This window comes from Haemaphysalis longicornis, unplaced genomic scaffold, assembly GCF_048455015.1.
Source record: "Haemaphysalis longicornis isolate Haplotype H1 unplaced genomic scaffold, Haemaphysalis longicornis Haplotype H1 scaffold_1, whole genome shotgun sequence".
Classification (NCBI taxonomy): Eukaryota; Metazoa; Arthropoda; class Arachnida; order Ixodida; family Ixodidae; genus Haemaphysalis; species Haemaphysalis longicornis.
Window position 1 is genome coordinate 276,069,233 of NW_027526203.1, and position 24,572 is coordinate 276,093,804.

Genomic DNA, 24,572 nt, shown 5'->3' on the forward strand with positions numbered 1-24,572 from the left:
CTTTCACAACCCCCCACAAATCATGCCCAACCACCATAGAGAGAAACGTGTTACTTAGTTTCAGTAGTCTTTCAATCAACCGCTGGGACCAAGGTATTGCTTGTATTCACTGGCGAGGCACGCATGCAGGCAACCTTGCGAGCGAGCCATCACTTGTTACGTCGGGCTCCGCGGGATGGCGGTACTTGTCCGTGCTAAGCACATGACTGTGTTGCACGTTAAACTCTACCTCGCCAAATGCAAAGTACCGTATTTACTCGCTTAATGATCGCACTCACGTAATGATCGCACCCTGAACTTGCCGCAGCAGTATGTCATGTGTGTGCCAAGTCTAGCTGATGATGATCGTGGTTACCTGTTTCCTTCCCTTTCAAAGTGCGTTCAATATTGATGAGGAAGAAACTCACTAAATGCACATAATTTACTGACAAGACGAAGGAACAAAATGCGCTCAGCTTGCTGCATCGGCGCCCATATCTGTTTTGATGTCCCGCACTGTGACAGCAGCAGCCGCTTATTGGTTGCCCTGTTGTCATCTCGCAGCAAACTCGTTGCGGCGCATTCCGTAATTCACGAAAACACTGGATTTTGCGTCATTTTGCAAAGAGACTGGCGGCGGTGTGCGAAGTTTTTATTAGGTTTTTATTATTTTTATTATGTTCATGAGACCTATCGCAAGTTTTTCGCCAAAAATTTACGCAGCGTGATAAACGCACCCATAAATTTGCATCATTTTTTTTTTTTCGAAAAAAGTGCGATCATTACGCGAGTAAATACGGTACTGCCTCGAGTCCAACGTGAGTGTGATTAATGACATGTCTGTTGATGCCACCGTTGAGAATCGGGTTGAAACGGAGCAGATTACGCACGCCGGCGTTTTTTTTTTTCTTCAGCGTGCGGGCGCAGTGGCCCAAGCCGCGCCATGTCCGTGGCGCATCGGCCATGTCTGTGGCCGTTTCCAGTGTTGGCAAGCAAAGAAATTGACAGCTAAACTTTTCAACGAATACCACTTATATTTACCCGAACGTGACGAGTTTTTTTCTTCGAAATTCTTTTGCACCCAACATATCTGCCCTTGCGTAACACCCAGATGACTGCAAAACTAACAATTTTAAAACTCCTTCAGAAGCCTCAAGGGTTCAGCTGGAGTTCAGACACTACAAGCAAACCAGATTCTTCAGGAGCAATATCTCAGCTATTGCTTCCACGCAAGCCGTTTACAGCTACATCTTCATTTTCACCCTCATCTCATGACATCGTCTAATCAATACAAGATTTACCTGGTATTTGTTACACGATATTCAGCTCAGTTCTTGGCCTGTTGATCCAAATACTCGAGCAATGTTTTAATAGGCAATATAGGGCTTGGAAACCAGGGTGCTGCCACTTCGTAACAAATTAGCTAAATTCATTCCCAAATTATCAAAATAAGGGGGAAAGAAAGAATAGAATGGTCACAATATTGGGTGTGTTTGAAAGAGGAAACGGCACGCACAATCAAGGGACTATATGCCAAAGACTAGCACACGATTTTTGAGTCACAGCATTAGCATATGTCTTTGGCATTGTTAACAGCAACATTCTGAATTTAAATAGGCAGCATGTGCTAACTGAATGGAATGTGGAATAGCATGAAATGTGTCACACCACTGAAAATTTGCCATTAGGAGCCGTCATCACACAACATGCTGCATCAGTGCGAGCTCCATTTACAGTGGAACCCCGGTAATACGACTTTCAAGGGACCGCGTGAAAGCGTTGTATGACCGGGGTGTCGTATGACCGGGGCACATGGGTAAATGCCAGCCCAGTAGCCGGTCTCATGCAATAGGTGGGCTAAGAACTTATTTAAACTGCTATATTTAGCGTGTTCTCGCGTAATTTGTGATCCTTTAGCTAAAACACCAGGTTTGTGAAGAGAAAAAGCACCCGTTTTGTGCCACCCTCCCCTCCACTGCATCTGCGTGCCCGCCAGCCATGTGGCAAGTGCCACGACACCCCCATGCCGTCCAGCACCAGCCCCAAGCCTCATGCACGTGAAATTGTTGGGAAGGCCGACGCAGCCACACAGCCAAGCAAATTGGGCGGGGAAAAGGCGAGAGTGTGAAACTGCCAAGGCCAAGCAAAACGAGTACAAGGCGGAGATGGAAAAATGGTGGGAAAGAAAGAATGGAGCGACAATGCGGCTTTGAAAGACACCGATAAGCAGAGAGCAGAGCGGGGAGAGAGAGCGTTGTGCGAGGAAGAAACTTGGCGGCTGTTCGGTCACTGGTGTGGGGTTGCATCGTATCTACAGTGGAATCTCGGCCATACGAATCTCAAGGGGCGGCAAAAATATTCGTATCACCCAAAAATTCGTATCATCAGAAAACGAGAAAAAATGGAAGAGTGCCGCGCATGTGACAGGCGGCGGCAACATGGCGTCGGCTCTTGCCGTGAAGAGGTGCAAGCAGCTTCAGCAACAGCTTGAAATGTTAAAATGCAGCTTTTGTTAAAATGCAGCTCAAGGTGTAAACTAAATTGCTCATGCGGGAAAGGAGCTCACAGTGAGGGAGAAAACTGCGCTATAAAATGCCATCCGCACCAAATATCTGCTACGGAGGGGGCCCAGCCAGCTGCTGCGAGCGCTTCGAAATTGCCGCCATGAGGCACACGTCTCTCCATTGGCGCAAGTCGTGACACTCCTCCCACTGCCGTTCACGGCAACCGAGGCAGAGGCTGGCGCCGGGGTGGCGGCCCGAATCGTCAACGCAGGAGTCTAAAGAACGCGTGCTCATCGTCGACGCGACGTGCGCACACGAACCGCATGCGATTCGTGCGCGTTGGCGTTGCACGCACGTTATTTTCACGCCCGCGTTGACGATTTCGCCCCCACGTCAAATTCTACCTCGCTCGGAAAATGACAACCGACGCGCGCGGCAGTGGGAGGAGCCTGTCGACTTGCGCCAATGGCGAGGCGCGCTCTTCATGGCAGCAGTTTGAAAACACTCCGGACAGCCCACTGGCCCCGGCGGAAATGTTCAGGCTTACCACGGTTGCAGATATTTGATTGGCGCTTTTCCTAGCTGCGCGAACGATGCTTTATAGTGTCGTTTTCCCCCACATTATCAGCTCCTTTACAGTACAAGCAACTTCATTTGTTCCTTAAGTGGCATCTTAAAGAGCGGTCAGAAGCGGTCGGTTGAGCTACCCGCACCACTTCGCGGCCGGTGACGCCGCCATGTTGGCGCCGCTTGTCGCGTTGCGCGCAGCATGCGGGTGGTATTCGCGGTGGCACGTTTTCGCGAGCAGAAAACGCTCCATGTGGTTCACACTTCAACATAATCAATGCGCAAGTGGCGCAGACAACACGGCAAGGCGACAACCGGGTAACTAGAGCGCGGGGCATAGACCTCAGAAGCGAGGAATGCGGAGAAGGCAAAATGGCAAACGTATTCACCGTCAGAAATAAGGGAATGCTTGATTGCTGTGGTTTATTCAAAAAGTGTAATACAAAAAAGGAAGCTAGAGGCACCCGAGCTGCAGCCAGTGGAAACAAAAGGTACAGAGAGAAGAGATTGTAGCGGGAGATAAAAGAAGGGAGGGAGAAAGACCAGGCGTTGAGAGGGCGAAACGTTCTGTTCGTTCAAAACAGCACCTCTCCTGCCGCTATTGTAAACACCCCAGGAGGAGGATTACTGTCAGCGGGGTAGGACTAATGCTTTTGTGCTCGTGCGCAACCAAGGCCGCACAGCCGCACGAACACTCCTACCTCCTGTTCACGCCGCAGTCGTCTGCTCGCGGCTCGCGTGTTCGTATCACCCACACCGGAGCAATAAATGCGTATGGATCGTCTTAATTTTTTTACATTGCATACAATGCATTTTTGCCTGGGAATTTTGAAATTTCGTATCACAAAGAAATTCATATCAACCGAATTCATATCACCGAGATTCCACTGTATTTTCATGACAGCACTACGAGGAAGCGAACTGGAGAACTTCCCCAACAAAAGAACACAGCTCTAAAGGCCCAATATCTGTGTGACAATCGTGCCGAAACTCTGACCTGCAAGCGCCTCCATCGGCATAGGTGATTCCTTCAATGGGGTAGTCAGTCCAGTCCAACAGGCAGGCCTCCAAGGAAGGCTTGAAGCCAGGAAACACGTCCAGGTCGGAACGACGAGCCCCGCTCAAACCCCCACCTCCGTTTGGCCCTGCCACGTTGCTACTGCCCGCACGCACTTTGCAGACTCGCTCGAGTGTCTTGACGTGCCACTCGCCCATCTGCACAATGACCAGAGTATTTTCCCCCTCAATGGGCCAGACCACACTCACGCTCCACCAAGGAGAGACTAAAGTGCACTGATCTGAACAGCAGCCGCAGACAAAGTGTCGAGGTTGTCAGTTGCACGATGCGATGCAAAGGAAAGGGGCTGCTTGGGTCTACCTTAGAAGGGGCTAACCTTTTACTTGTTAATGCCTATCCCAGTTGGGCCCCATGGGAATTAACATTTTAAAACGCAAAGCAGATAATGTCACTGCTCTGAAACGCGCTATGCCACACCTTTAACGTTGGATCTGGGTAATAGCGACTTCTGCCCATAATGAACTATATCTTTGGTCGCTACACATAATTAATGTCACTGCTCTGAAACACGCTATATCACACCTTTAACGTCGGATCTGGGTAAAAAAAGACTTCTGCCTATAATGAACTATATCTTTGGTCGCTACACATATCTGGGAGTTACTCTGACGATAACAGACTTGGATTTAACAGCAGACTAGATTTAGGGTAAAATTTGATTTCGTTTAGCTTTAGCAATATACTTCTGCAGTATCTGATGTTTGATTTCCACTTTTCACTGACTAAAACAACCACATTTGGTGACACTGCAGACACCTCAATGCGGCCTGCTGGCTTGGACAGGTCAAATCAAGCTAGAGGATGTAAAGAGTTGAACTTTTCTTGCACGCAAGACCAATGCCCAAAAGTGGCCATGACAATACTACGCAACTTGCTAGTTAAAGATGAAGGCGCAAAGAGAAAACAGATTTTGCCAAGCCGGAAGCTGAAGTATTAAAACTGTCAACAGCAGCTTCAATTTCATTACATATGGCAAAGGCAAGGCTTTGTGCATGTATGTTCTTGACTTCTTGATATTTACCTTAACTCTATGACAGAGCTTTCTGAGTGCAGGTCCTGAGGCATCTTTTGCAGGTGTTCTCCCAACGCAGTGAACAAGGCAATCTCACCTGCAAATCTCAAGTGGCTCAAATATTCTCCATTTACTCATAGCCTAAGTTTATTAGCAAAATTGTTTGAGCAGTGTTCCAGCTACGAAAAAAGGACTTCCAGCCTGCGAGTTTCCCATGCCAGTGGACTAAGCAGTCTACATCTGGGTCTCCCTAAGAACAAAATGGCAACCTTTGTTGACAAGGGGGCAACAAGTCCTTACAAATGGCGTTTACATTCTACAGGGAAGATAAATAACATTTGTGACATTGACAAACACCCAAATTCATTACAGAGTATGCAAAACTAACTGGAAGAAGAAACTGAAACCTAGCAATAAGCAGCCGCCAATATTGAAGTGGGGCACCTTGCACACACTTGATGGCACAGATGGTGCCTATCGCTAGAAACAGTTCTCGGAAAAGGAACTGTTCAATGACAGTGCAACTAAGTACGATGGTGACTGAAGTGCATAATGCGATGCATACGAATGTTTTCACCAAGTTTGCTGCACTCCTACTTTATGTGGGTAAAACTTTTATTCTCGCACTGCACTGTCCCCAAAATCTCATCTCATATACTTCTCAGGTCGGTATTATATGCAGTTTTTTACGGTACACATGATAAAATTTCAGCTAAGATTCATAAAATCGTAAAACCAAAGTCCAAATTTGTAGATTTCCCAGAAACTTCCGGAGAAGTGGCAGGCACTGGGTTTCACCCGTGGAACAAGATATCCAACATTTGTGGAGAGGTGTATAACAACCCACTTTCCAGTGTGCGAAGCCATGCGCAGCAGCCATGTTCGTCATCTATGTAACATCACCACAAGCTCTACTGCAAAACAAGAGAATTCCTCGCACTCGGGGAGTTCATTTGGGGACAGCTACGCGAGTGGCAGCAACATGGCTAATGCTGGTTTATATGACAAAAATTCAAGGGTTTCCAAGGACTTCGAGGCTCTTTGTGCGAATTTTCAAGGAACAAATTGTCCAAATTTAAACAAGACCAATGTTTAGGGGAAGGTGGAGTCCTGAAATGATAAGAAATCATCGAAAAATGAGATTGTTGGCGAACCCAACATCTAAAAAAAGGACTTGTCTTCAGACAAGTCCTCTTGTCAAAACGTTTGCTTGTTTTCAGACAAGTCCTCCTGTCAAAACGATGGCTCTAGTAAGTTCCCATGTTTTGGTGATTTCTCCTAACCGGTTGTTAGTTGCACAGATAGGCATAAAGTGCTAACTTTTATTCACTAAATAAGATCAATCAAGTAACAAGCACTCATTCAGTCTTTATGTAGCCTCAGGGTGCTTTTTATTTTTATATGAAAAAGGAAAATTCAAGGATTTTCAACTGTAAAAATTGCAGGACTTTCAAGGCCACATGTGTGGAGAACGATACGTTTCCGTGTGCGTTTTTCCCCTCTGAGAAACTGGTCTGGCAGCCATCATACCTATTCCTGACGGCTGCGGTTTCTAGAAAGGAAAAATGTGCACAGAAACACGTTGTTCCCCGCACATGTGTTTCGCCATCGAAAACGAGCTTTTCAAATGCAACGAATTCCAAATTTTGAAGGACCTCCATGAACTTTCTCCTACTCCAGACTCGAGAATCAATAACCAAGCTAAACAGCTCAAGCTGCCCAACCAATGCGGGACCCCAGGAACTAGGGAGGTTTTGATAATAAACCCACTTGAGGAATTATGCCATTCGGCTGCCTCTTGCCTCCCACCTCGGCACCGCATCTACGGAAGCCACATTTGGAGGGTTGTCCGAGCATGACCGACACCACTAATTTTATGCACTGGGCGGTGTTCTCACAATAAGTATTAAGCACTCATCTTGGGTGTCACATTAAATTATTGTGCTCATGCTCCCTCATCTCCTAGTGCACATTATGCCATCATTTTCCCCTTTATTCTGCTTATGCCCAGCCAACACAGTTCAGCCGTTCATTAAATTCGTTGGGCGCACGTAAAAGAAAAACCCCTGGGCCTGAGACTCCTCCACCAAGCCCTACCTGGACAAAGAAGGAGCGCCTGTCCTGTGGGGACAGGGCAGGGCTGAGGGCGGCCAGCCTCCAGAGGACGACAATCTCGTCACACAGGCTGCTGCAGGCATGCTGCGACGAGTGGGCATTGCCGTGGCCAACTGCCCGACCTCCGTGGCCGCCGGAACCCGTGTGCAGGGAGACCTTGGTGTTGAACCACCAGCACAGAATCTGCACGGCACAGCAGGCACAGGGTCAGCTGGCGGCACAGCACGCAAGGCGGCCGAGCAACGGGGAAGATGCAAACATTGTATACGCACACTAAAAACTAAGAGAAAAGTTTCCAGTAGCCTCAGGCGTTTTCTCTGCCACACCATGAAGAAGCCCCACATGCCGCACAGCGGGATGCTGGGTCGGGTCATGAGAAAGCTTCCACCCGAGAGACTTTCTGCATGCCAGTAACTTTGCACAGCTACCAGTACATTGATCAACGACAACAACGCTGAGCAGGTGCTGGCTGGGTGCTGGTGTGAGGCAGGGTTGTGACGCGCAATAGTAGTAGACTACGTCTGCTACTAAAGCATCATTCAGAATTTCTGAATAAAATCATTTCAGGGGTGAGACAGCTGAATCAGATTTGGGAGCAGTTTTTGGAGCAGCGAAATCTCGATTTTGGAGCAGAAGAACCTTGATTTGGAGCAGAATGATGACATTTATTATGTCACCTTAAGAGCCTAAAAATCAAATTTTTGGCAACTCAGGGGGAAGGGGGGGGGGGGGGGGGGGGGGTGCACTTTTTAATGGGTTTTGAACGTACATAACACTGAAACAGCCTTTCAATGAAGTTTCTTTCGACTAGAGTATAACAAGGAGCGCACTGCACTACCTTTTTACAAGCCATTTATAAATTCTTAGGCTCTATGCATAGACAGCATGGAAAGCCGTTGAAAACATCGAATCGAGAAACTAAGCAATCGTAAGGCATTTTCATTATCATGTGAATGCTGAAATTATTATATTTGTAATCCCAGACTCTGCTTTACACACAATTGTAGAGGCATGGCAAAAGTTGCGCAAAGAGAGATGACAATCTTCGCACCCCACCAGCCCATTTCAATCACCAAGGTGCGCATTCACTACGATCGCTATTTGAATAACGCTGGTATAGTCTAGCCTCCTCCCTCTTGGCATTAAATTTCACTTCGGAAAGATAAACCATTATTACTAGCGTGCAATAAAAGCCCGTCCCCCGCTATCGGCCACTGCTTGAACATTTTGCGGCGATGTAGCCTATGCCGCCACTTCTGCAGTGTCGATCGTCCCATTTGCACAACTCGCAAGCTCGCTGTCAAGGGCAGCAATAACTTAGCGTTTTATTATAACACCGCAATGAGTCCGAAATTTCACTTCAAGCACGCACCGCGCCTCTCACTCGAGGCCGAAACACGGCGAATTCGCGGGCCCCACGTTGTTTTTGATGAACTTGATCCCGTCCTTCGAGTCAAGCAACTTCCCTCAACAGATCAAACGACTAAATGAAAACCCAGCCACACCCATAACGAAAACCACAGTAAAAATCGGCGAAGAGCACTCTGCCTGAACCACGAGCAACTGCTTCGCCCGACGGCCATGTTTTTCAATATTCACCACACCAAGATGGCGGCGCCCAGTAATGTCGTTCCGGAGATGCGGCGCTCCGAAAATGGCCGTCTTTGCATCAATTTTCAACAGTAGTTTGTCGCCTGAGTACACATAAGTATTTTTTTCTACAGGACTTTGCAGTTGTTTTCCATGGGAAAACTTAAAAAAGCCCGACACGGTGACGTTCGAAAAACACTATCTTGGGGGCAATTTTATGCGGGTTTTTTATTGAATGATCAATCAATTAAACCTTTACAAACAGGATCATCTACGGGGTGCTGGAAAATTATGCCGTCAGTAAGCGTTTTCCCCCACTGAAACTGGCGGGAGAGTTAAAATCCTTGGCTCTCAGACTGTTTTGGAGCAGTTTGGCGCAATTTTTGCAATTTTCAAGCTTTTGGAGCAGCCTGGCGCAGGAAAGCAGATTTGTATCAAAAGTGCGCAATATGCGCAGCTGTCTCACCCCTGTCATTTCTAAACAACAAAGCAAGCAAAGAATGTGAAGGCACTGAACAAATGACAGCCTCCATGTTCCGGTAAATGCACGGATTTTTGTATCTGGGTGGTATTACACTAAAGGCATGCTGAAGTACAGTCAAACCCCCATGTAACAAAGCGTGTGGGACCGCGATAGTTGTTCGTTATACACGTCCCTTCATTAAGCGTCATACACTTCACTTACCCCTATGAAGGAGATACGCATACTGAGAGAAGCAAGCATCAGATTTAAACTGCAATACGCAATAAAAGTCAACCATTTTCTTCAGCAAAATAGCATGATGTACTGAATCGGGTCGGCGCTACTACTGCCGACCCGATGCTATTGAGGTTCATGGCGTGCTGTGGCCCAAGGTCAGGGAGAGGCTATATATATATATCTGCAGCGCGTCAAATGCCACTACCACTTCGCAGGGAGTCAATGTTTGGCTCCTGTGCAAGCTGTTCTTTACTGCTCGCTTGATCATTTGTGGTGTCCCTTTTCTCTGAGATGGCTCAGAGTACTCAGGTCGGAGCAAACCAGGACCTGGTCTTACACAGAGACGTAACTGTCGGCTGTCACAATTGATGCTGTGCTGCAACATGCACTGTTGTTTATTGATTCCTGCAGCTCCATGGTCAAACTGGATGACTCACGGTCGTCGGCACACCTATCAGCAGCGCGTTATCACGTGTGCGGCTAGGAGTGTTTGCTATCAAACAACAATTCAGCGATTGGGAACGCATGAAATTCTTTGTTAAGCAGGCAGATACGCTGTAGCGGCATTCACAATATGTAGGAGACACAGGAGTCTGGTCAGGCCATATGGTATGCTTCGTTGTACAGGCTATTTCGTAGTAGAAGCGGCATTTATTTACACTTCTAAGTGTATTTCTGGGGTCCAAACAACATACAAATTAAACATGACAGTAGAAGAAAGCTCCGAGAATTTGGATGCAGAAGCCGCTATGGAACAGTTGCCCCCCACAATGCCTGCTCAGCTCCAGCACCATCGCTGGAAGTCCAGAGGTGTGAAAAAGCACAGCAACTGTCCAGACACTGCAGCCGAGTGCCAACTCCCAAGACGTACCTGTTCGCAGGCCAGCACCTCTTCCGTCAGAATTTGCAGAAGCGGAATGGCATTGCGGTCCGAGCGGCGGAACATCTCCCGCACGATGGACAGCAGATTCCACATGCCCTCTGGCTCCCGGCCACGGAGGGGGCGCAGGAGACTGCACCACTCGGTGGCCGCAGGTGGTGCCGTCGATGACAGGTAGTTGACATCACTGAACACCATGGGCGATGGAACACAGAGCTTGATCAGGATTTTCCGAATGTTCTCGTGCAGAGTTCCTTCATCAAGGCACCAAGTTGTCTGTTCGTACGCAGATGCGCCAGCCGTGGGATCTGCAGTGGCAGGAGGGGGACAAGCTGTTGGCCCAACTACTCTGCACTTCAGCAGGGTGTGTGCGGAGCCAGCCACACACTTGCAACCACCAGGAAGTACACAACACCCTGCAGGAAAACTTGCCTCTTCTTGGCTAGCTTTCAAACGCAGATCACCACCTATCCCAGGGCTACAGCACCTACGCAAAATCAATCAATTCTGGGAACAGCCATGCCCCCTACCAAGAAGTGCGTCACTACCAACCAAGCCTTCAAAATACTTCAAATGGCTAGTGCGGTTAAAAAGCCCGCATCCTCTACTGATGTCGCAAAGGGTGCAACCAATCAGAGGCAGGAAGCATCTCCTTGGGTGAAGGGTGTGCAATTTTCAAGAATGCCATGTGTTATCAACAACAATAGCATTCAACCTCTTTTCCAGAATGAGCATGTGAAAAACTAAACTAGCCTATAACCCAGTTGTCCTTGGAAAGCATTTCATATTGTCTTCATGCTGAACAGACTTAGCTGAACTGAACAAGCGTTTCAGGAATAAACACTTTAGGCCAATGTCAGACTTCACCACAAAAGTTAACTCCTAAGCAGCCCACAGGGCACCTTAAAGATTAGTTCTCTTCTACTGCTTACATGCTCATATAGAAAGCAATAACAAAATATTGTGCTAAATTTTTTCAAGTTCTTGAAAAAGCAAAAAAAGACCCTTACTGAAATGTTAAATTTGCGTGGCCTAAAACTAACCCTTTTTATTGCACATACAATGCACAGCAAAATTAATCCAACAAAAATTTTAAAAGCTCCAAAGAACAGAGGACACCTTTCACTGAGTGCAACTGTGAACCATACAAAATAAAAATAGTGAAAAATGTTAAATACAGCAATGCCTAGGCAACTCGAAAAGGCAAAAACATAAAATTTAACCGAAGTCAAAAATAAACAGGGTGTCTAGCAAATTGCCTAATTTAATTCCCTGACTTTTCCAGGTTTTCCATGACCATTTTAGTTGAAATTCCCTGACCTATGCAACAAGCGCCATTTTGTAGAAATTGTCCGTGAAGCATATAAAAAGCGTAGAGAAAACACATTCTATTGTAGAGAAAAACACATTTGTTGCAACTGCCCTCATTCTCAAAATGCACTTTAACTTCAGTTTGTTTGTTCAGTTTGATGTTTGCTTGCCTTCAGTGACGGCTTGAGAGAGTTTATTTCATCTTGCAGGACAGAAGCTTCAAGTTGCGCTTCAGCGAGCACCTTTTGCTTTTTTTCTTGCTTTATTTCTTGATTGTCCTGGCTCGACATGCAACGTGACCCTAAGACATGTCAAGGCATGGTGACGCCTAAACCATAAACCATATATCATATTCCTTTTTGATTATGTAATTCTGGCTCCTGATGTCATAAGAAAGAAGTGCTTTCAAGACTAGCTCCCAAAAATCGCTGCCTTTTAAAACTCGCTGAAAAAAAAAGGCGCATTGTGCATGCAATTTGGGCACCATCTACATCATCCCTCTGCGCAAGTGCACCGAGCAACCTAAGCCAGCTGCGAGCTGCGTGAACCACACGGCGAGTTTTTGCACGTGATTCGTGCGTAGCATTTTAACGGTCGCGTCGACGATTTCGTGCCTGCGGTGGCTCCTTTCCTGCACAAGCAAGTGCCTTTGTGCCTTGAGTAGCATTTTGAAGAGCGGTTAGAAGCGGTCGTTGGAGCTACCGCAATATCCGCGGCCGGTGCCGCCTCCACGTTGCCGGCGCCTGCTGCTCGGAACAACCAGTGCAGGTGGTTTCCGCGGCGGTGTCAGCGGGCCGTATCGGAACTTGCCACCAACCACAATGAGACGGCGAACGCAGTCGCGCGAGGATTAGCTGGCCGCGCGGCAGCAGTGGAATCGTCTGCAGAGTGGTGGACCGAGACGAAGGACAGGTACGATACCTTTCAGGGTATCGCCAAATATTATAGAAATTGTAGGAGGGTGCTGGCACCGCCTCACCCCGAGCTAACCAGGGAGGAAGCGTCCACGTTCAGACAGCTGCAGACGAATTCACTGATGACCCCGGTCGTCATGAAGCACATACAGCCAGAACTCTATACGGACGACACGTGTGTGTTATGTAACAATGCTAGGGCCTCGACCGCCCACTTACTCTGGGACTGTGAAGTGCGACCTAACGAGGTGGCAACCAGGACAGACCTACCGCCGTGGATCCAAGAAGCAGTGCGCAGTTGTGACAAGGACACCCAACTATCAGCTGTCCAGCAGGTCCTGGCGGCCCTCGAAAAGCAGCACCGGAGCGAAAGCTGCAGGGTGACGCCCTCCCTTATGGGGCAGTGGCGTCCAACCCCGTAGGGAGTAGCGAAGGGGCGGTCCGAGTAGGGGTGACGTCGGGATCGACGAGTGGCTACGTCCGGGCGCAGTGTACACACCGTGTCTGTTGCAGGCATTCAACAAAGTCTTTCTTTCTTCCTTCTGACGTGCGCAGCGCGTTTTCGCTTGCAGAAGAACTAGAAAACGTTTCATGCGGTTCAAGCTTTCGTCGCGCGCGAACGTGTTGCGTTCGGTAACTTCTTGGGGGCCTCCAACACTGGTTTCCCCTATTCTAAAACTGTGTGGGCAGGCCGCTAAGTGGTTTTCCCTGACTGGTACTACTTGAATGAAAAATTTCCTGAAAATTTCCTGACTTTTCCCGGTGGCTCAAAATTCCCTGACTTTTCCCTGTTTTCCCGGTCACTAGACACCCTGATAAACTATGGCCATGCATTTCAGATATATTTTAGTTTTTTGGCAATTGCTACAATAGCAAATCTGCACTGCAACGAAAGATAGCAATTGGGTCAACTTAAAATTGATGCACCTGCCTGGCTGGCAGCAAAACTAGAAAGTTGTTGGTTTTCGCAGGGCCAACATAGGGCCAAGTCCCATAAAGAAATCTAAAATTTAAACATTAACATTATTTTTGCTTCCTTGGCAGCTCCCTTTGAAGCCATGGATGCATTTTCACTGACTCCACGCACCTGACTAACCTTTTAACTTTGATGTTATCAAATTTGTATCTTGGGTAACGTCAGGATATCATTCGGGACCTATGTTTTTAAAAGTGAACCTTTCTTTGCCTCTCTGCTGGCGACTGTACGTGCAGACACACTGCAGGAAAGCCAACTTTGCACAATGGGAGGGCATATGACAATGAGTGGATTTCCACAAAGGCACATCAAGCCCCCCCCCCCCCCCCCCAAAAAAACGCTTCCCGTGGTAGACGTCGAACCGGGGTCCCTCGCGTTATGAAGCCGACGGCTATTCAATTGCACCATTCTGACGGGGTCGAAGCAGTCAGAATTTTGGACTGACTTCCACTCGGGTTGCATGAGAAAAAGCTTTGTGTTTTAACTATCTTTCTCTTAAGACTGGGGCTTTGATTTTTGAAACCGCTACCACAATAACAGCGTTGGCCACACTTCCTGCTCAAGGGCTTGTTTGGCTGTGTCTGTGGCTTCCCTTGGCCTTAGGCATGTTATGCCTCTAAATGCAGTTTGGAGCACGCCTGGAAAGGTATGCCCTCCAGCGCATCTGGCTTTCACCATCCAGTGTCACCTGCCCCTCCCCTACTACTCCTCAGGAATGGAAAACGGCCTGAGAGAAGGAAAGGAGGCAATGGGACAGTGGGTAGGGGTTCGGCTTTCTGCTACCGCCAGCTGCTTGATGCCCCTCAGTTCAGCTTCAATCTTCAGGCAACCAACAATTACTGTATTTACGAGTGCTCTCAGCCTTTCAGCTAGGTCTAAAAAACGGAATCAGAATTTTCGTTCCTAGATTTCAAGTTATCCAGGGAGCAGACCGGAAATCTTTCTCGAGGTAAGTAGCAGCAAATATAAATGGTTATACGAACTCAGCCTGGGGTTTTAAATATTTTGACCTATTATCCAGAAATTGCTGTACAAATTTAGTTTTACACGAGGATGCTACGCCTAGTTTATGGTGATCACAAGAGGGGAAGGTTAAGGACTAATTTAGACAACCTGGAGTTCTTCACTGCACCTAAAAATAATGCCCAAGTCAAGGAAAACAGCAAACCTGAGCATTAATTCCACATACCAAATTTGATAAAGAAAGGCCTCCTGTTTACCAAGGATCAGACTTACCTGGCTCAGAAACAACGCCCATTTTAACAAATTTTGGTAATCACAAAGGTAAAGCAATTTGCGGCACTAAACCCCCCATCCCCCCCTTCCTCCCAAACAGTCTTTCCAAATACAATTTCTAATCTACACTTGCTTCTTCGCAAACTATAGTATCCAAGAAGGACAGACTGGCCAGAATGCCACTGTGGATGGCAAGTGGCAATGGCAAGCCAATACATGTAGACAGCTGCACCAAGCTTGCCGTACGTATTGGCAGCGAGATCTTTGAGAGGGCCTCCTAGGCAATGCTTCCCCTGGAGCACTAACAGAAACGGCCGTGTCAAGTGCATGTCTGTGCAATTTGAAGCCTTACATTATGATAAAAAATTGGCCATGTAAAATCAGACCTGGGCAAGCGGGCAAACATCAACCGAACCGAACGAAAACGCAGCACAAGCGAGCCTGACCCGAGTGATACAGACAAATGCGAAGTCCTTAGCTGATGTTACACAAGCGTTTTTCACCACAAATCATGTATATAACCCCTGCTAATAACATGATGGGTGCATCCTTGGCGCTGTCCCTTAGCGAACACACCAGCACTGCAGTGGCCGCAGCCAGCTAGGGCTGAGCGCAAGGGTGGTGGGCAGCCTTGAAAGGTGCACTAACGTCGCATAGCTTCCCTCCACACCCCACTGTAGGTTACCCCGCCTGTGCAAAGAGGTGCAACACGGATATGCAAGTGTATGCACTTGAATTTTAAACCATTTCAGCAGACATGTACGAAGACACTCGGTCAACTCGCACACACAGATGGACCTAAATTTTGACCCAAATATGGCCAATCAAAGCTACCACCTGAAAATAATGAGAAGAGGAGAAAAAAAATACATGCACTGCAACATCAGGGCTACAAGGCAGTGCGAGTTCTGGATGAATTCAGCGCGCATGCAGCTGTTTTTGCTGCTTACCTCGATCCTAAAAACAGCCAACACAAAAGGCCCTTGTAACTAGCAAAAATAAAATTGTGAACTTGGGCACACAATATAGAATACGTCAGTCGAATATTTATGGCATGCATGCGGCCAGTCTTTCATGCATACATTATTGGGCATAATGAGAAGCAAACACTGAAAGTAACAAAACACAGAAAGTTCCTCACTATGCACACCACCAGCAAAACACAGCAGCGACAATGCACAGATACGGCCATCCCACACATTAATATGAACTGGAGAGAACAAGAGCACAGAGTTATTAATAATCCCTTCAGTGCAACAGAATGGCTTCCTTACGTGACATACTGCCTTCAATTTTCTGGAAAAACAATTTTGATGAGCACGTAAAAAAAAGTGGGGCAGGGAAGGGCAGACTTGCGAACACGCAGCAAGCTACCAGCAGAGTTGGTGGTGAAGAGCGAAAAAACTCGGCCAAACCTGGAGCTCCCCGTAGCGTGTTGATGGCCGTCTGCTGACTGGACAGAAGCTCGTCCAGCAGGCGCTGAGCAGTGGGAAGGATCTGCAGCGACACGCAAACAGTGCGAGGCCATCAAAGGCCCGTTCCCTTGGCACCCTGCAGCCGAGTGTTACCTGTTGCGGGAGCTCGCTGATGAGGTACTGAGCAAACTTTTGAAGCTGGTCGCGATGGAGCCTCGAGAGAGATTCCGACACCGGTGCTCGCAAGCAAACTTGGTTGGGCTGAAACATCCAGAGCAAATCGCGGGCCAGAGTTACACTACAGCCCTGAAAACTACCCAGAGTGGCTGCCACACCTGCAACAAGTGCAAGTACTCATCAGCAAAACGCACCCTCGGGCGAGGCAGGCAGCACATATGGCAAAATACGCGAGTGCCGCAAAAAAAGTACAGACAATAAGACGGGACACTGGCTTCATTGGAAGAGGTTCACTCAAAGACCTGTGGCAGCATATGTGCAAGATTAAGTGAGCCAATTGTGTATATGAAACGAAACTTTAAATAATATCGGATTAAAAAATGGGGCAAAATGCTAATGTATCATGCACAGCCCATCGTAGTAAAGACATCCTCCAAAAGACCATGTGCTACACTGTTGCAGGTTTTGCTAAACCCTACAGAAAAGGGAATGGTCTCCTTTTTCACGTATTGCATTATGTTTAAAGACATACGGTTCGTTTATTACACCCATTCCCACTGAGCACCGGCTCTGCTTTATTTTTCATTCACTGTTTTTTTACAGTAATCTTGCATTTTGTCAACTGCAAACAATGTCAAAAACAATGCCAGGACTCAAACAACTCAGTCAGCAGCCAAGGAAGATGGCATGCATTATTGTAGCCCACACCAACATCCTCACTAAAAAATTAAAATTGTTCCATTCGAATCGATTCCCAATAGAAACTCAAAACATCCACTAGCACGGCAAAAATAAATCAGGGATTTATGCTATTCAGCCACACTTACGCTTCAAGGCACACGGCAGCAGATGATTACAGATTAATTTTGACCCCCTGGGGTTCTTAACTCTGCATACCCTTTTTTTAAAACAGAAACATGCCAAAATTCTATGCATTTCAAATATTTCACTTGAAATCGCAATAGTAACTTTGGTGTCACTATTTCCTTCTTTTGAAGAAACAGAATCCTGCGTTCTGCCAATCCAAAGGGTCTGGGTGTTTTCCAGTCCCTACACAACATTGTGCACTCCAGTGTTTTTTTGGTACATGCTTAAATCAATGCAATTCTAAATAAAGAGAAGTACCGCATATTGATATGAGTGCTGCTCACTAGACCTTAAAGAACGAAACATGCCACAGGTGAAATAAATGACACACACCACCTGAAGGTTCTTCAAAGTACCACTTCGCCTGGCCCAACAGCCAAGGAACCCTCCCGATTAACCCTGCAGCCCACCTGGTGGATCCTGTGCAGACAGACAGCCACCACGTGGGAACACCAAGAGGCCACACTGCTGCAGGTACAGTTGCATGATGTGATGCGACAGCGGTCGAAGGTCACAGCCACATTGTAGGAGCCCTTGGACACAGGTAGGCTCTGGGGCGGATGCACGGTGGCACTCAAGTGGAAGCCTGCGCACAGATGGAGGAGGAAGCGGTGAGGGCGGCTGGAGTTCACTGCTTTCGAGCACCCGCACTCTGCCTCCTTCCTTCCCCCCCACTGGTCATGTGGTAATGTCCACCTCACCAAACATACAACCTGTTCACAACTGAGTCGCAAAATTAAGACAGCTGTCTCCCTTTGAGCCTTTCTTCCCAAAGCAATACAGCCGTATGATTGATGGTTTCAAACCCAACCCAAAAAACTAAACTGGCTGGCTCTTATTCATGAACTGCCCCATTGCTGCCAGTGCTGTTTGTACCCTTTCTCTGTCTTTAAAGGACCCTTAAAACCCTTTTCTTTCAGGTACTTTTTAGGCTTTACATCTGCTTTGTGTGTCACGCAGAGATAGACGCAAAAAGAATTATCAAGGTCCGTGCAGAAATTAAAGTTATTTCATTTCTAAATTTAGAAATACAAGCAAATTGAAGGCTGCTCTATCAAAAAAGAACTGGGGATTGCTGCTCGCTTCCCACTCTCTCTGATGACGTTGGATCGCGGTACCAATGAGGGCAGCAAAAAACACCGCATTCCGGAAGTATTAAGGCCACGGTTGTCCAAACTGCGGTTGTCCAAGAAGCGCTCCTTTCTGCGCTTCTTGATGGCGTCGTTCGGTGGCACTGTGACAAACGCGCCGATACAGCACCGACAAGTAGAAAGCGGAGACTGCCGAAGTAATCTGCCCGTCGCTGAGTTGATGTGTATTGCTAGGCTTACTTTTCTGAACTGTACCATAGTCTTCAAGCTATTTTTGGTTATCAGGGAGGCTGTTCCTAATAAGACTTACCTTGAAGAATGCCCACAGTGATTCAAAGTTTGGAGTGTGTGCGCTGTCTTGCTACTGAGGCTTGACATGAACTGCACTTGTGGATTCACAGAAAGGCGAAAAACAGTCGCATATACTGGTTTAAAAAAAAAAAACTTGTGAGATGGTCACAAAAAAAAAAAAAAAAAGCAGCCTCTGTGGGGTTGAACTACCGACCTTCAAAAGCAAAGTTGAGTATCTATGTGTGTGTAGTTTTGTCATCTTTTAGACATTCTGGCAGTGATAACATTTGTACATCGCAAACCTATCTTGCAGATGAGCCCCGTTGTGTTAATACTACAAGAAATTAAGCCAGAGCTCGCTCATTCAACTCATAAAAGGCTATCGCACAGTCGCGATCTCCCCGACGCAGGCCAAGAAATGCCCCGCTATAGAATTGCAGTTTAGGTAACAGCTTCCCAACAAAAATAGCTTCGGTGAATTTGTCTCATGGCAGCCGATGTCTGCTAAAGAGAAAAAAAAAAGAATGCGCGATCGTTGTTCGGTGAATGGAGCAGCCCTTCCACTGCAAAAGCACGTACCTAACCGTCGAGATGCTCGAGACGGACTCAAAATAGCGAATCTGCCATCCGCGTTGCGATGCTCTCTGACTACGCCACTTCTTGCATCGACACTACCATCCGCCTAGCATAGACGTTTATTTTGAATGCATTTTAGCAAAGCGTGCAGATGCCAAACGTCGGGTGATGCTGAAAGCATAGACAGTGGTTCATCGCAGCGCGGCTTGATGATGATGATTAATGGCCTCCCCTTTGAATCGGGGCGACGTTGTGCGCCATCTCGTCTACATTATTCATTTAATTAAATTTAGCTAGCCCACAATTCTTATTTCTCTTCAATTGTGCCCTGCTGCTAACTTACGGCTGTGACGACCCTTTATCGACTTCTTTCTTGCTTTTTCTCCACTGTGAAAGGGCACAAAGCGCCTGAAGTGGGCACTAGTGTCTGCCCCTGTTACTATCCGTGGTCAACTTTTATGCTGCCTTTAAGAAAAGAATAGGACCTAAAGCATTATTTAGGCTCGTTTGGTCAATACAATGACATATACAAAATATTGCATGCTCAGCCAATCGTAGGTACGCAGGGTCCCCACGAGGCTTCAAGTGTGACGTAGGCAGTGCCGCATTTGCTTGTATTTGTAGACATAACTATTGAATAACTTTCTTATTTCCGCACCGATCCTGATAATTGTTTTTGTGTCTGTATCTGAATGACATGCAGGGCCAGAAAAATACCTGTAAAAAAAGCACTGCACGGGTCCTCTAAATAATGCTGGTACTCGTAGCAAATGGAAGCTCGTGCACCAATTGCAGGTAGGGTGCCTCTTCATTTTAACCTGGCAAATATTTTTGGCAAACCCGCTCTGACCTGTTGGTAAAAAAGCCTGTTTCCAAGAGCTCACCAATCTGAAGAAGGTCCTTCGTTGCCTTTGCCTTGAAAAGGTGCTCGCCCCTTTGAAACTCCTCGGGACTCCCATTGGCCAAGCACGAGTAAAGCCTGCAAAGGAAGTGAGGTGTATACGAAAACAACATTTATAAACACAGCACCCACATAGGGGGTTTTGCTTTTCCTCTTCCAGCGCCAGTCTGTACCTCCTTACTGTTTCTCCCAGGTGGTGGTGCGGTCATTGATTCGTTTTCATTCTATAATTTCATGAAGTGGGTGTATTTGTCCTAAAAGCTCCTGTTTCTTGGCCAATCCCCCCCGTTGGTACGTACTATGAATAAAAATTAGAAGAGCTTCCTTAAAAGGCATAAAACAAGACTTTCTGACTTGTGTTTACGACTACAGCCTTTTATTTGTTTATTTCATGCAATGAGTATGTTCATATGTATCAGCCATGAGCTATGATCGCAGCTCTCACTGTCACTAGCAGACCCCACAGAGTAGGTTAAAAACTGCGGATGGGTAGCGATGTCTCAGTTAATGGGACTTGATACCAAAGCAGGCCAACCGACACTGGATTTTCACAGAGTAGGCCATGCTAAGACTATTCTGTGAAAATCCATTCCAAAATACCGTACTAGAATTGGCACAAAACTTTTTGCTTGCATTAATAATAAATTTATCATGCAACAAAGCTGGTTCTAAACTAGCCCAAGGTGTGTTAGAGATTTCGGCGCACGTTAAGATCCCCAGGTGGTCAAAATTTATCCGGAGCCCTCCACTACGGTGTGCCTCATTGCCTGCGTTGCGTCGGTGTGTTAAACCCTACAATCAATCAATCAATCAATCAAACTAGCCCAAGGCAGCTGCAAGACATCCTTTTCAGTGCCTACACCAGCACCCCTTGTAAAGCAATTGACACCTCAAGCTCGTAAGTTCAGAAATATCCCACAGTATGTGCTTAGGTTTAAAAACCTCCTACCACAGTCTTCAAACCTAATATAGACAAATGGAATGTTTGTAAACCCCGCAAGAGCTTTTCGTTCCAGTCAAACTTGAGAAGAGCGTTTGCAGTTAGCAAGGGCTTCCCCCAAGCTTTTATCCTGTGGCACTACTCTGCCCCAATGGAGCAGAAAGAGCTACTAACCCAACCTGTGCCTTCCCAGCCCCCAGCACCCACCTGATGTCCTCCTCATTTTCCGGGAAGCTCCAGAAGGCGATGCGCAGCTGCAACTGCTCAGGGACCGGTGGGTACACATGCTCGACCACTTCGAATGGAATGTGCGCAGCCACCTCCCGAGCGGCAAGCTCCACCAGTGGCAACACCAGGGGCAGGACCAGGCCGCCTTCTGCTGGAAGCCACAGAGGAGGGCGCACACGCTCAGGCACAACACACACCACCCGGCAGCCTTCCCAAAGGGAAGAAATGTGCATGCGCACGGATGGTACAACCCGTATTCCAGACTAATTGTAGATCTGAAAGTGTTTGCCAAGAGCCCCCCAGCCCATACCTATTCTGCGCCGAATTTCTTTCTCGTGGTTGGGACCAGCAATAACCATCTGGCCAAGGTAGTTGCATTCTCTCACTTCCTCTAGCATTTTGTTTCCCAAGCTGAAGAAGACGTTCTTGGCATGCTTATCCCTCATGACTTTAGATCTATTCCCATTTATTTTTATCCCCACGGAACTGCTTTCTGATTGTAGTTCCTCAAGCATTGCTTGCATGTGTTCTGCATTCTCACTTAGCAAGACTGTGTCATCTGCAAGCCTCAAATTGCTTAAGTTTTCCCCGTTTATCCTTAATCCTATGTTTTCCCAGTCTAGCTTTCTAAATACCCCCTCCAGACATGCTGTGAATAGTTTTGGACAGATGGTATCTGCGGCAAGCACTCCCAAATTACGAAAAGTACGTAAGCTACCCCTGTCAATCAAAAGAAAAATCTATAACCAGTGCATACTGCTGGTGATGACATACGGAGCTGAAACTTGGAGCCTTACTAAACAACTAGAAAGCAAACTAAAGTCGGCTCAACAGGCCATGAAATGAATAATGATGGGAGTGCCACTTAGGGACAGGAAACAAGCTTCATAGATCAGGAAACAAACTCGAGTAGAAGATATCAAATAAAGAAAAAGAAATGGACTTTGGGTGGCCATGTGGTGAGACAAACCGACAACCGGTGGATAATTAGGGTAACAGAGTGGATACCAAGAGATCGGGTGTAGAAGGGGAAGGTCAATAACATGATGGAGGCATGAAATATGGAACTTCGGGGGTAAACTGTAAACTCGAGTGGCGCAGGACAGTAGCAGTTGGAGGTCAATGCAAGAGGCCTTCGTCCTGCAGTGGACCTGAGCAAGTTGATGATGGTGTAAATTTAGCCCCCCCCCCCCTGCACGTGTTATGCCCCTTAAAAAATAAATGTCAAAAAGTACCACCCGCAACAATTTATTTTCAAAATGCTTATGATAACTAGCACATCAAAAAACACTAGTATACATAACACTACTTTCGACAGGGCACAAATCGTTCGTGGAGCAACAAAATGACGTCAACACAAACATTGCCTTCTAAAAAAAGAAGCCACAGGTTTGCAAATGCCCAATAATCTTTATAACAAACATTTGTACCAGCAGCTGTCATGGGTGCCATGCCTAGGTGGATCGTAAGGTGAAGTTTTTTTTTTTTTAACAAATGAAATATCGCTGCACAACTTGCATAAAAAGCCGATTAAAGTCATGGCTCATTGATACAGATACTTTTGCTACCCAAAAAAATTGTCCATAAAGCAAGTCACCCATATTAGCAAATCCTGAAAGAAAAAAAAGAGCAAAATACATGAATGTTACATTTGGTTTGTGTACATTGCAGCTGCTGCTAGTTGAAAACCAACAGAATTCATGCGACTTGCTGGTGCCCTTTCTCTTCTCATCTTCACTGTTTCCTAGACTGCTGCGCAATGATAAAGCATTTCATGATGGGCCATGGGAGGGGTGGGGGTGACAATGCGTTTGTGCCGTGTGACGATTTTCAATGGTGAAGCCCCCATCAGTTTAAGAGTTGTGAAGATTCATTTTTACAGCTATAACACAACACTGTTATTAAGTGGCTCCCCACTTCAACTCAAAAAAAAAAAGAGAAGAAAGAAATGCAAGACAAAAAATGAAAAGGAAAGGGGCCTTGGTTTGCCACTGAAATCTAGCATACATGTGAATTGTCCAGATGTCAACAGCTTGCGGAGTCCAAGCGGCCACAATGCCAACTAAGCCACCCCAAACACTAGCTTCAGCATATAGTGCTGCTACTCGGATTTTATATGCCACCCCCTCCCCCCCCCATCCCATACGCTCATTCGCACACACACATTCAAAACTTCAATACCTGGCCCTTGTGATGCCCAACTACACACATTGGTGGGAGACTAAGTGTGCCAAAGAAAGCAAGACAAGAAAGCAAGACATGCTCCCAACATTAAGCATCACACACTTCATGTGTCTTCACCCCTCACAACGTCCTCAAGTTTCTTCAGATTGCCCTACTTTGCCTTTTCGCCTACTTGGGCCCATTCTTTCACAAAGCTTCCCCCAGTCAGAATGAAAGCCCGAGATGACCAAGAGAATAGTTCAAGGAGCCATAAAACTGCAAGCAGTTCCTTTTATCCCTCAAATTTGTGATGAAAGGTTGGGAGACAAGTATCCTTACTTCAGATATTTTTTTTTTGTGAAGTGCAGTGAAGCCAAGCTTTCCGAATTTTGTCTAAACAAATCCCAAAACACTGGTTAACTACTAATAGAAACAGAGGTTTCTGACTCCATCGTTAATAAAGGCAGCTTCGCCTTCATTTCAAAATGCTGTGTAAGGCGAGAACTACCACATTATTCCATCATTATTCACAAGATGTGCTTATATAAGTGCCTCGTTTTCATGTGTAGACAAAAATCAGTGTCAGATTTTTCATTGATACATTGAAAAATGCATGTTCAGAAACATAACCTCCAAGCAGACAGAACTGGAAATAAAGCCTACCAGAGGAGTTTCAAACAAGTTTTCTTTCATGCTCAAGAGTATACAGAGATTGGCAGAAGGGAATATAGCAACTTATTTTGAAGACCTAAAACCATGCTCAAGCTTGCAATGATGTCATTAAGAAAAAAAGCAGGGGCTCAAGGGAAAGGTACCATGACACACTTAAAGAAATGCACCAATGAGAGCAGGTTTTTTTTTTTGATCAGTATAAGGCACCTACTGCTATAACCTTTAGGCTGTTTTAAAACTTTAATCAGATAAGCAGAGCAAGAAAGCAGTGATTGTGCTTTTTGTCATTTCTTTCACTGTGAACTTTTTGCTGCAAATATTCATGGTTCGTATTTCTGGAAACAGCATCCAAAGCAGTGCTGACATATACAGTATATTCTAAACCTCCT

General features: G+C 46.5%; 1 protein-coding gene across 3 annotated transcripts in view; it reads right to left on the bottom strand.

Moving 5' to 3' along the window:
- Dora (zinc finger SWIM domain-containing dorado) overlaps positions 1–24,572 on the bottom strand; it is a 115,862-nt gene that overhangs the window by 69,389 nt on the left and 21,901 nt on the right. For 2 of the 3 annotated variants that reach the window (XM_077678358.1, XM_077678344.1), the window contains exons 2-9: positions 21,328–21,499; positions 20,164–20,258; positions 17,732–17,907; positions 16,431–16,538; positions 16,278–16,359; positions 10,417–10,733; positions 7,238–7,438; positions 4,048–4,265 (exon numbers count right to left, since the gene is read on the bottom strand). In XM_077678358.1, coding sequence (XP_077534484.1) covers positions 4,048–4,265; positions 7,238–7,438; positions 10,417–10,733; positions 16,278–16,359; positions 16,431–16,538; positions 17,732–17,907; positions 20,164–20,258; positions 21,328–21,499 — 1,369 coding nt within the window. The remainder of the gene's footprint in view (positions 1–4,047; positions 4,266–7,237; positions 7,439–10,416; positions 10,734–16,277; positions 16,360–16,430; positions 16,539–17,731; positions 17,908–20,163; positions 20,259–21,327; positions 21,500–24,572) is intronic. The other variant, XM_077678351.1, reaches the window with a different exon arrangement.